The sequence below is a fragment of the Hypanus sabinus genome, chromosome 2 (genome assembly GCF_030144855.1).
Source record: "Hypanus sabinus isolate sHypSab1 chromosome 2, sHypSab1.hap1, whole genome shotgun sequence".
Taxonomy (NCBI): Eukaryota; Metazoa; Chordata; class Chondrichthyes; order Myliobatiformes; family Dasyatidae; genus Hypanus; species Hypanus sabinus.
Window position 1 is genome coordinate 143,830,209 of NC_082707.1, and position 13,168 is coordinate 143,843,376.

The 13,168-nt window shown below is 36.2% G+C and overlaps 1 protein-coding gene across 4 annotated transcripts in view; it reads right to left on the reverse strand.

Moving 5' to 3' along the window:
* Positions 1-13,168, reverse strand: part of heatr5a (HEAT repeat containing 5a) — a 125,111-nt gene that overhangs the window by 68,577 nt on the left and 43,366 nt on the right. For all 4 annotated transcript variants that reach the window (XM_059956275.1, XM_059956248.1, XM_059956266.1 and 1 more), the window contains exons 13-14: positions 12,029-12,128; positions 6,473-6,582 (exon numbers count right to left, since the gene is read on the reverse strand). In XM_059956275.1, the coding sequence (XP_059812258.1) occupies positions 6,473-6,582; positions 12,029-12,128 (210 nt within the window). The remainder of the gene's footprint in view (positions 1-6,472; positions 6,583-12,028; positions 12,129-13,168) is intronic.

Here is a 13,168-nt window from a genome sequence, read left to right on the forward strand (position 1 = left end):
AGAAGGGGGGGAGGGGAAGATGTGCTTGGTAGTGGGATCCCATTGGAGGTGGCGGAAGTTACAGAGAATTATACGTTGGATCCGGAGGCTGGTGGGGTGATAGATGAGGACAAGGGGGACCCTATCTTGAGTGGGGTGGCGGGCAGATGGAGAGAGGGCAGATGTGTGGGAAATGGGAGAGATGCGTTTGAGAGCAGAGTTGATGGTGGAAGAATGGACGCCCCTTTGTTTAAAAAAGGAAGACATTACCTTCATCCTGGAATGAAAAGCCTCATCCTGAGAGCAGATGCGGCGGAGACGGAGGAATTGTGAGAAGGGGATAGCCTTTTTGCAAGAGACAGGATGGGTAGCTGTGAGAGTCTGTAGGCTTATAGTAGGTATCAGTAGGTAGGCTGTCTCCAGAGATGGAGACAGAAAGATCAAGAAAGGGGAGGGAGGTGTCAGAAATAGACCAGGTAAATTTGAGAGCAGGGTGAAAGTTGGAGGCAAAGTTAATGAAGTACATACATACATCTCCTCATACATTAACCCTTTTATTCATGGAATCATTCTCATGAACCTTCTCTGGACCCTCTCCAATGCCAGCACATCTTCCCTTAGATAATCTTCATCATCATCGTTAAGTGCCATGTTGGGTGATGTAGGCGATCATAGTCTTTTGGCCATGATTGTTCTTGGCAAATTTCTCTATTAAGTGGTTTACCATCGTCTTCTTCCATCAGTGTCTTTACCAGATGGATGATCCCAGCCATTATCAATACTCTTCAGAGATTGTCTGCCTAACGCCAGTAGTCACATAACCAGGCCTTATGATAAGCACCAGCTGCTCATACGACCATCCATCACCTGCTCACTCCAGACACACCAAATTCCGTGACTAGACCCTAGGGCTTCGATACACAGGATGGACAAACTGCTGATTCGGAGAATGCTAAAGGGTCTGTGTTTCATGACTAACTTTTTGTAGTGCTCAGACACAGCAGCCTTGGTCTTGATGCACTCTCGTTCCCCAACCTGGAACACCTAATGATAAGGTGCTGACCTGCTTTGAATATGGTGTTACTTTTATGGAGGAAGTTTAGTGCCAGCAGACAAATAAGATTCAAAGGCTATGACAAGGTAGATTGTGAAGTTAAGTGTCTGTCTTTACTGGTGAAGAGGTCCTTGTAATAACCTTGTCAAAGTGAGATAGAAGCTGTCCTTGAACCTGGTGGTGAATGCTCTCAGCGTATATATCTTCTGTCTGATGGAAGGAGTATGGAGCGGGGAGAAGAGGATGACTGGAATCAGAAGGGTTTTTGATTATGTTGGCTGTTTTACTGGGGCAGCAGAAAGTGTACATGGAGTCAATGGAAGGGAGGCTCATTTTCATAACAGACTGGGCTGTGTTCAGAAATCTCAGCAATATGTTATGGACTTGGGCATTTCCAATAAGATGCCTTCCAAGTTGCACTTATAAACACTGGTGAGGACCACTAGGGACATGCTAAATTTCCATAGCCTTCTGAAAAAATTGATGTACTCATGTGCTTTCTTGGCCGTGGCGTCTTATGTGATTCAACCAAGTTAAGCTTTTGGTGATAGTTAAAATACTGCTTCTTTAAGCTTTCTCAGATAACGATATTAGTCTGGATGCAGATTTTTTTGTTTGCACAAAAATATTTTGAAAATAACCAATTGAGAGTTGCCATTATTACTAAAAGGTATTAAAATCATGAATTAAAAACTTGAAATAATATTGTACTTATTGTATCCTTGGACCATTCTAAAATGTTTTTGAAGTGTTCACCCTAATTGTAATGGAGAAAACCAGAAAGTTTGCACTGAAAGCAGTAAGATAATCTATTTTGAGGGTCAACAAATACTCGTACCACTGAGGAAGCCTACTCCTATGAGAACAAAATAGCAGGTGTGAGAAATATAAAGTAAAAGTAGAAAATACTGTAAACACAAACCAGATCAGACAGTGAACACTTCAGATTGAAGACTCTCCATAACTGGTAAAGATAGAAAACAAACTAGGTATAAGCTGTAAAGGTGGTGAGTGGAGGTATGAAGAGGACAAAAAGGAATATCCATGGTAGGGAGAGGCCATGGTTACCATGGAGATAAATTGTTTAGGTCCTCCCAACTAAATGGATTTATGGGCAATTAAAAAGACCAATGAATTCAGATAACTTGACTCAAAAACATGCCCAGCTAGGGTAATGGAAAGAGAAAAAAAATTTCATCATTATCACACATAGAAGAAATGGTCAATGGTGACTCAACACAGATGCTCCATAAAGCAGTCGCTCAATCTGCATTTGGTTTCTTCACTTGTAGGGGAGACCACACTGCAAATGCAGTACACTTGTTTTTTTCTGTCTACTGTACTACTGCCTGAGGTAGAAAAGAATGTTTATGTCACTAGATGGTGGGAAGGAAAGAGGTAAAAAAAAATGCTATTTCTCCTCTTACTCACATGTCACTTTGACAAAACTGTCTATGGCCTCCAGCACCGTTATAATGAAGCACTAAGCAACCTTGACAAATAACAAACAAGAGAAAATCCGCAGAAGCTGGAAATCCAAAGCACACACAAAATGCTGGAGGAACTCAGCATGTCAAGAATACTTATGGAAAAGAGTAAACAGTCGACATTTTGGGCCAACACCCTTGTTCAGGACTGATGAATAACACCCAGTCATCTCTCTGGTTATTTTACAACCTTCTGTGATGATGGCTGAGCTTTTAACTCTCTATTAGACAGCCTACTGGACCTCTATTTGCAGCATCTTACATTTTTTGGTCTTGGTCTTCATCTACGAATTGCCCCAGAATCTCATTTGACTGTTTATCATACAGAAGACCTAAATACTAAATATCAGTATTCACACAGTTTGTCTAGATTCAAGATTAGGACTCCAAATGTGGCCATAAGGTGATAAATTGATAATTATGAGAAGGAATCAGAATATGTCTAACTCTTCAGTTCTGAAATCAGGGCAAGAATAATTTGTGTTATTAAGATGTTTCTGGATTGAATTTATGACAGTTTTCTTCAGCAGGCTGAAGTGGAAAAACTGACAGGAAATGAATCTTGACATAAATAAAACAGCTTGAAGAACTGCAAAATATTTAGCTGGAAAGCAACTGAGAGAATTTTCTGCTATCAGTACAAATTTATCAGTAGATTTTGTAAGAAAATTACAATTGAATCCATGATCAAAAAGGGTAGCAATGGCAAATAAGTTACACCTGTGTCTAATTACTTAATTATTGAAACACAGGCAATATCTGAACATGTCAACAGACCTTGAAGATAGCAACAAAATCACAACAAATGCTCTCATTAGCAACCCATTAGTCTACAGATAGCATTGGTTTTGTTAACCTGCCATTCTATCGTGTGTTTCTTGTCATAATTAGCTAATAATATTTCCTATCCAACAGTCATTTGCAAATTTGGTGATTAAAATATTAAGCATGCAATTGACAAGATAACAGACACATTCAATAAATGTGCACCTTAAATTTATAAGTATTGTTCCAGTGTTTCTGGCACAATATGTTTAGAGAAACATAATTTCTTCGAGTCCAACACAATGTTTAGTGCGTCAGCAGTTAGATTAAAAAAAAACACTAAAGCAAATTATAAATACCCATTGCTGTTTCTGGATCACAAAAGGTACATGTAAATGTATTTAGGGGTTTGCAAAATGCACAAAACAAATCAGACCCTGTAATGATCAACAGAGTGACACTACACGAAAGTAGTCTCACATTTATAAATCTAATTATTCTCCAAAATAAGTGATCACCTTCTAACACAAAACATGATGTCCTGATTTCCACATCAACAATACTCCTGATAAGCTTTAGTTTTCCCAAAGCTGAGCTATGGGATGGCAGCAAAGAGGAAATTCATTATTTTAGCCAAAAAGTCACTGAAATAATTTCTTGTGCAGGTTTGAAAAATAATTAGCGACTACTGATTTCCTCTTTTACTGATATTCCATTTTGATGATTTAGTATTTGGCCTATCATCTCAAAAAATAATAAAATTTAGTAGCACTTTTCTAAATTCAGACTCGACTGTGCCTCGTCCCAATAGTCATCAAGTAAATCTATGAGAATAATAATAAATCTGTTCAAATCTAGTAAGAAATGGAGTGCCAAACTACACTGATAGTCTCTTTTTGCAGAGAAAATTATTTTCAAACAATCAACAAGACACAGCTTAAATTCCTGCATTTAGTTTTGAGCTCCAGATGAACACATTTTTCTGGTGTCAGTAGTATGGAGAAATGTTGCAGATTCCTCTGATTACTGTCCATTTCTTAGCATTGGTTGATTAATCATTCAACTTTGTCACTAAAACATAAAACCCAAGAGCATGCATAAGTCTGTTATCACCTGGAAATTCCTCCACCTTTCAATGAGATCCTAAATGATGGAATTTTGAACTCAACACCATTTCATGCTCTTTCTGCATGCATCTGTGTACTTAAAAAGTCCATTATTCTTCGGTTTCAACAGATTCTCTGCAGCTTTCTCAGTGAGAGGATTCCAACTAAAAGAAATTTCTCCTTACCACCATCACTACAGCCACCTCCATTGAGACTCTGAGCTCCAAGGACTTCTGTCCATTTAGTATGTTCATACTTCTTTCTTCTTGTGATAGTAATGTTTCGCCCCTTCTAATGTCCCTTGAATATACAGTCCCTATAAAAAGTATTCAGCCTCTTGAAAGTTTTCATGTTTTATTGTTTTACAACATTGCATCTCAGTGAATTTAATTTTGCTTTTTTGATGCTGATCAACAGAAAAATACTAGCTTGTGTCAAAGTGAAAACAGATCTCTACAAAGTGATGTAAATTAACTACAAATATGAAACTCAGAATAATCGATTGTGTAAGTATTCACCCCCTTCAAGTCAGTATTTAGTAGATGCATCTTATCAACAATTACAGCCTTGAATTTATGTGGACAGGTCTTTATCAGCCTTGAGTCTGTGTGGATAGATCTCTATCAGCTTTGTACATCTGGGAACTGCAATATTTTCCCATTTTTTCAAAACTGCTCAAGCTCTGTCAGATTGCACAGGGATTGTGAGTGTACAGCCTTTTTCAAACCCAGCCATAAATTCTCAATTGGATTGAGGTCTGGTCTCTGACTTAGTCACTCTAGGACATTTTTAAACCATTCCTGTGTAACTTTGGCTTTATGCTTGGGGCCATTGTCTTGCTAGAAAAAAATCTTCTCCCAAGTCGCAGTTCTCTTGCAGATTGCATCAGGTTTTCCTCCAGGATTTCCCTATATTTTGCAGCATTCATTTTAGCGTCTATCTTCACAAGCCTTCCACGGCCTGCTGCAGGGAAGCATACCCACAGCATGATGCAGCCACCACAATTCACGATAAGGATGGTGTGTTTTTGATGATGTGTGGAGTTTGGCTTACGCTAAACATAGCCTTTCGTCTGATGGCCAAAAAGCTCAATTTTGATTTCATCAACCATAGAAGCTTCTTCCAGCTGACTTCAGAGTCTCCCACATGAGTTCCAGCAAAATCTAGCTGAGATTTCATGTGAGTTTTTTCCCCCAACTGTGGCTTTCTCTTTGCCACTCTCCCATAAAGCTGCGACTGGTGAAGCACCTGGGCCACAGTTGTTGTATGTACAGTCTCTGCCATCTCAACCACTGAAGCTTCTAAATCCTCCAGAGTTGTCATTGGTCTCTTGGTGGTCTCCCTCACTTGCACAGTCACTCAGTTTTTGAGGACCGCCTGCTCGAGGCAGATTTACAACAGTGCCATATTCTTTTCATTTTTTCATAATTGACTCTACTGTACTCCAAGGGATATTCAGTGACTTGGATATTTTTTCTTTTATCCATTTCCTGACAGGCTTTTCATTAACCTTTTTGCAGGGGGTGTTTGGAATGTTCTTTTGTCTTCATGGTGCAGTTTTTGCCAGGATACTGACTCACCAGCAGTTGGACCTTCCAGGTACAGTTGTATTTTTACTACAATCAATTGAAACACCTTGACTGCACAGAGGTTTTTATACAGCAAGGATACCTAACTAATTATGTGACTTCTAAAACCAGTTGGCTGCACCAGCGATTATTTGGTGTCATATTAAAGGGGGCGAATAGTTGTGCAATCAATAGTCTTGTAATTAATTTAGACCACTTTGTAGAGATCTGTTTTCACTTTGACACGAAAAAATCTTATTTCTGTTGATTAAATCCATTGTGATTCAATGTTGTAAGACAATAAAACATGCAAACTACCAAGGGGGGTGAATACTTCTTATAGGCACAGTACCTTCCTGCACTTTCTTATTATTAGGACATTATATTCACAGTGAAAAGAAATGAAGTAAAATTTCACAAAAAAAACTTTAAATAAAATTATTTTACTACAACTTTATCCCGTTAAAAAGCAGAAATGCACATCATCCACGACAGTATTTCTGTTGCACGTACCTTCATAGGTTTTAGGTGGCAACAAAGCCAAAATCTCATACAACCGTTGTCTAAATACCAATGATGCTGTTTTCAGTGGAGTTCCATAAGACTTGTTAAGTGAAGGCAACCTAAGAAAGAAAACGGTTTTAACAAGGAAGCAATGCACTGAGACCTCTTGGGGCACTAGATGGAGTAAGCTGCATTTTGGCTTTGCTCTGTTCATTTTTCAATTTTTTTACCACCCTTTCACTATCTATATTAAAGTGTTCATAACACTTTTATATGCCTGAACTTTGATTTTTTAATCGCTGAAAATGAACACCAGAGGGCAAAAGGCAAGGAAGCCGGTAATGGAAGTGGAAGGAACAGAAGGAAAGAAGGTGATTCTAAACAACCTAAACAGTCTCCACTCACTTTGGAAGCTATGTCGAAGCTGGATGATAAGTTGAATAAAAAATTTTCTACTTTGGAAGTATTGTTAAAGGAGATCGAAAGTAGACTGGGAGCTCTTAAGCGGGAGAGTGAAAAACAAAAGCAGCAAATTTCTGAACTCGATGAAGCTGGAAGACAGAGAGATCGCAGATTGGACGTGTTGGAAAAGAAATTAACTTTGACTATTCAAACACTGGAACAGTATAAACTCAAGATTATTGACCTGGAAAGTCACAATCGTAGACAGAACCTGCAAGTAATAGGACTCTGTGAAAATGTTGAGAGTGGTGACCTTACTAAATTCTTTTCTCAATTTTTAATGGACGTGTTCGGCTATGAAGCTCTCTCTACTACCCCTATACTTGATTGTGCCCACCGGGCTTTAAGAGCAAAACCTCCAAAAGAGTTGAAGCCCCAAACTATTATACTCCAATTCCACTATGTGCAATCCAAGGAGCATTTAATTTGAATTGCCCGTCGGAACACGGAGACCTCAAGTTTCATCTGGTTGAAAACTACTGTCTGAGGTAATGCGAGAAAGATCGTTCTTTAAACCGGTGATATCTGAGATTTATCAAAGAAAGTTTCAACCAGCTCTGCTATATCCAGCTCGTTTAAGGGTTGTTCTGCCTGATATATCACATAAATGGTTTAAATCCATGGAAGAAGCTCAGCAATTCCTTGAGGATCAACATTCGATCCCAGCTGTCTAATAAGTTTACTGTTTTTTGGCCAGTCTTTGGGCTTTTGTGGGGGGGGGGCTATTTTTAGTTTAGTTTTTTTTCATCTGGGCTGATCTGAAACTACAAATATATCTGAATTGTTGTAACTTCCGGTTCCCCTTTAAACCGTTTTCCCTCTTCCTGTTTCATGAGTTTCCTATGCAGTAAGGTTAACCCTTTACATACCATATGGTTTATTCAAATAAAATGGATAATATCATTAACTTTGTCTCATGGAATACCAATGGTTTGAACCATCTGATCAAATGGAAGAAGATTTTTAATGCTTTTCATAGATTGAATGCTCATATCTTTGCCCAGGAAACTCATGTGAGGAAGGAGGATAATCAGTATTTTTTTTTAAGGTTTTGGAAAGGTCAACAATTTCACTCTAATTCAAAGGCTAAGGTGAAAGGTGTATCTATTTTTAATAGATTCCTCAATTTCATTTGTTCAGTATGAAACAATCTCAGACCAGAATGGTAGATTTCTATTAATTACTGGTTTACTTTATAACCAAAAAAGTTATTGTTAATATCTATGCACCAACTGCCGACTATCCTGAATTCTTTAAACATCTATTTGCATCTTTTCTAAATTTAGCTGAATATATGTTGATAATGGGCAGAGATTTTAACTGTTGCCTGAATCCCTCGATGGACAGATCTGTGTCCAATCAGGAACTTCCAAACAAATCTGCTATTCTTATTAATTATTTTTTATGTGGCCCTGGAATTTTAGAAATTTGGAGGTTTTTCAATCCTACTGATAGAGTTCTCATTCTTTTCTCATGTATATCATAATTACTCTCGAATTGACTACTTTTTTTAAAATCAACTCTCGATTAGCTCCGTCTGTTACTACCTGTGAGTACGACACAATCGCTGTTTCCAATCATGCGCCCTTGAAACTATCAAGTTAACTGATGTAACTTTTAGTGCTAGACAATGGCGGTTCGATTATACTCTACTTCAGGACTTAAACTTTGTTAACTTTATTAAAGAACAGATTGCCTTTTTCTTTTCAACTAAGTTTACGGAAGAAATTTCTAGTGGGATATTATGGGATACTTTTAAAGTATACATCCATGGGCAAATTAATTCATATTCCGTGGGATTGAAAAAATGAATTAATAATGAAATATGTACATTGGTTGATAAGATTAAAGAGATTGATAAAAAATATTCTGCTGCTCCTAATCTGAAGCTTTATAAAAAGAGTTGACCTTCAGATGCAACACAGTCTGTTATTAACATCCCCGAATGAAAATCAATTACTTAAAACTAAGAGTCAATTTTAAATACATGGTGATAAATTGGGTAAATTACTGGCCAACCAATTAAAAGTTGCTTTCGCTAAACGTCAGATTATTAAAGTTCGTAAACGGGATGGTATTTTGACAGCTGACCATGATGAAATTAATAAATCTTTTCAAGAACTGTATACCTCTTTATACCAATCAGAATCTCCTGATGATTCTACCATACTGCCATCTACCATCCATTTCTTTAATTTCTAAAAAAGATAAAGACCCCACTGAATGTGAATCATATAGACCTATATCCTTGTTGAATGTGGATTCCAAAATCTTTTCCAAAATATTGGCAATTAGATTGGAAAATGTATTGCCACAAATTGTCTCTGATGACTAGACAGGATTTATTAAAAATCATTATTTGTATTTTAATATTGAGGAGGGTTAATGAATATTGTACATACTTCATCTGAAACTCCAGAATGTGTTATTTCGCTTAACGCCGAGAAAGCGTTTGATAGAGTTGAATGGGAATATTTACTTAACACACTTGAGAAATTTAATTTTAGCCCAAAATTCATATCTTGGATTAAATTGATATATCATGCACCTTTGGCTTCTGTACTCTCCAATAATCAGAGATCCCCCTTTTTCAGGCTTTATCGAGGTACTAGACAGGACTGTCCTTAAAGTCCCTTAATATTTGATGTTGCCATGGAGCCCTTGGCAATCGCTCTTCGTGATTCACCCAATATATTTGGCATTATTTGTGGGAATGGGACGCATAAGGTATCACTATATGCAGATGACCTGTTACTATATATCTCTAACCCAGAGAAATCCATCCCTGCAATAATACCACTACTTGCTCAGCTTAGTAGTTTTTTTGGTTATAAATTGAATTTTAATAAGAGTGAGCTTTTCCCTTTAAATATACAAGTTCCAATCTATAGACAATCACCATTCAGCCTGGTTACTGATTACTTCACTTATTTGGGTGTTAAAATTACTAAGAAGTGTAAGGATCTATTTGAAGTTAACTTTTTTGCCCTTAATTGATCATGTTAAACAACTGCTTACTAAATGGTCCCCATTGTCCTGATCATTGATTGGTAGAATTAACGTTATGAAGATGATTATTTTACCTAAATTTCTGTATCTATTTCAGCTGATACCAATTTTCATTTCTAAATCCTTTTTTGACATTATTGATTCTAAAATTTCTTCATATATATGGCAGAATAAAAATCCTATGTTCAGTAAGAAATATTTACAGAAATCAAAAAAGGATGGCAGTTTTGCAATGCCGAACTTAAGATTCTATTATCAGGCAATTAATATTCGATATTTAACATTCTGGACACAAGATCTGGATGAAATTCAATGTCCACAATGGGTGAACCTCTAGCGCGAGTCTGTACAGGGGTTCTCATTGGCTTCTATCTTAGGGGCCTTGCTTCCCTTTACACTTACTAAACTGAATAAACAAATGACTAATCCAATAACTAAACATACAATACAAATATGGTTTCAATTTCATAATTTTTTGGATTGAATAAATTTGTCTGATGAAGTCCTATTATATCTAATTTTTTCTTCCAACCATCCAGAATTGATCAAGCTTTTCTTTTATGGAAAATGAAGGGAATAACATGTTTTTGTGACTTATTTATGGATAACTGTCTCATGTCTTTTGAACAGTTGTCAATAAATATAATTTGTCTAGATCACATTTTTTCAGATATTTACAGATTAGAAACTTTTTGAATATTATTTTACCTACTTTTCTGATATCACATCAAACTGAAATTACAGAAAAAAATGTTAGGTTTAAACCCCTATCAAAAGAGTTCAATAACAATTATTTATGATCTGATTATGAAGGTATGTTCAGGTACATCTGATAAAATTATGAATGAATGGGAAAAGAGAACATCAGGTATCTTTACCTATAGAGAAATGGGAGAAAATTCTCCAAATAGTTCTTCAATGCATGCTAGACACGCTTTGATACAGTTTAAGGTGGTTCATAGGGCCCATACATCTAAGGATAAGTTAGCTCATCTTTATTGCCATATAAATCCTGTCAGTGACAGATGTAATTCTGAGGTAGCTTCCTTGATACATATGTTCTGGTCTTGCCCTTTTTTGGATAGACATCTTTTATATTATTTCAGTAGTTTTGCATATTGATTTACAACCTCATCCTATTACTGCAATTTTTGGATTACCAGTGGACTCTAGTCAATTATCCCCTTCAGCTTGCCGTTTGATTGCATTTGTTATATTAATAGCCAGAAGATTCATTTTATTTAAATGGAAAGATTCCAATTCCCCTACTACATTTCAATTGTTTTCCCAAACTATAACATGTTTAAACTCAGAAAAAATTAGCAGTGGCACTATTGACCTTTCAGTTAAATTTGAAGAAACTTAGAGGCCATTTATTCAACATTTTCATATGATGTAAGCTGACCTTTTCCGAATCCTTCTCAATAACTTTTTGTTTGTGTATAGAGGAGCAGAGTTAATGACAAATAATGATTTTAACTGATGAAACATAGCAGTCCACCTTTTGTTTTGTTTTGTTTTTTTTTTAAGTTTAGGGGGAACGTTTTTCCTCTGTAAAAAAATTTTTGAATCTTTTTCATGTTCAGTTACTAAGAGATTGGGAGGCTTAGATTACATATGTTACTCGGTGTCTGTTTCTGTATACGTTAGCCGTTATTAATGTAATCCCCATCTCTGTATCATTATAATTGTTACATTTATCTACTCGAAACTTAATAAAAAAAAGATTGAGAAAGGAAGCAATTCGCTTGTATTTCTTCCAAAGTTAAGGTACATCAAGCACATTAAAGACTCATGTTACAGTTGTCTTTTTTTTTAACCTGTGTTGAAGCATGACGTTTTTTGAAGACCCACTATTAGTACTAAGCATCTCTTCTTCTAAAAAAAATGTCACAGGAAATTATAGTATGGAATAGGGAGGGGATTTTACTGCAGAAACTATTAATATTAAATTTATAATAGACCATGATTCATAAAGAAGCATAACCTGTTTCAAAAGTTATCTCATTAAAAGTTACCTCATTAAATGCAACTGAATATTAAAACAATGAAAATATCTTAATAAATGGCTGCTTAGCAGCTAATATAACTTACTCTGTTGATAAAGCCACAGCGGACTTAAGTGGTGGTAGAAGTCTTTCAATTACATCATCAGAAAATAGATCTCCACAATGTAATGCAAAGCTTTTCATTGCTTAAAGAGACAACAAAAAAAATCAGTACAAATCTAACTGTGAAATCTTGAAACAGCTATTTTTTAATTGCATTGCCACCCCCAAATACTTTTCCTATATTTAGTGTCTTTAATACTTCTGCTTTTCACCCCAGGAAGCTTTATGGCTTGTTACTAAGACTCAGTAGGCCATACAGCTTATTTTTTCCAAAATCATAAATCTGCTTTTCTACCGTGACACTTATCACTGTCCTGCTTAAACACACACTTTCCTGTATTCTTCTTACATATCAAATATTTCCCTGCTCACATTTTATGAATTTCTACTTTCTGATTATCCAAAATTAACTTAATCTATTTTGCCAGTCAGGATTTATTAATTAATCTACATCATGTGTTTACTGGTTGCTGCAAGAAAAACCTAGAAACCATCTAGTTGCACAATTATGAGACAAATAAAAGGTTTGCAGGAAGACTGATGTAGCACATACCAGAATCAAGATGTGTAAAAACATGGTAAATAATTTTCTTAGCATCTGCATCTAAAACTTAACTAAAAACTATTAAACACTTCTGAGAAACATCGACTCTATTGGTAGTAAAAATGAGCCGCTACATCACAACCAAGCAATGTGATCAACTTATGTCAATTGGAATATTTGTTAACTCATACAGCAAAATAATTACTGTATTCAGGACTTACTGACTATATCTCAGAATTTGTTATGCACTCTGCATAACATGGTAAGTGCCAAAACAAAAGGATTTTTAAAAATGGAAGTTAAATCAGTATATGGATTGCTGGGTCCTGATGAAGGGTCTCGACTCGAAATGTTGACTCTGTTCCTCTCCATGGAAGCTGTCCGACCTACTGAGTTCCTCCAGCATTAGGTGGCCGTTGTTCTGAATTTCTGCATCTGCTGAATCACTTGTGGTTATGGATTGCAGGATATGTTTTGTTTTGTTTCAATGGCTTGGTTTCTCTACTTCAACTATAAACAATATCCTAGCATCTTTGTTCTGTACAATTTGAAAATGAAATGAGTTTGAGTTTTTAATTT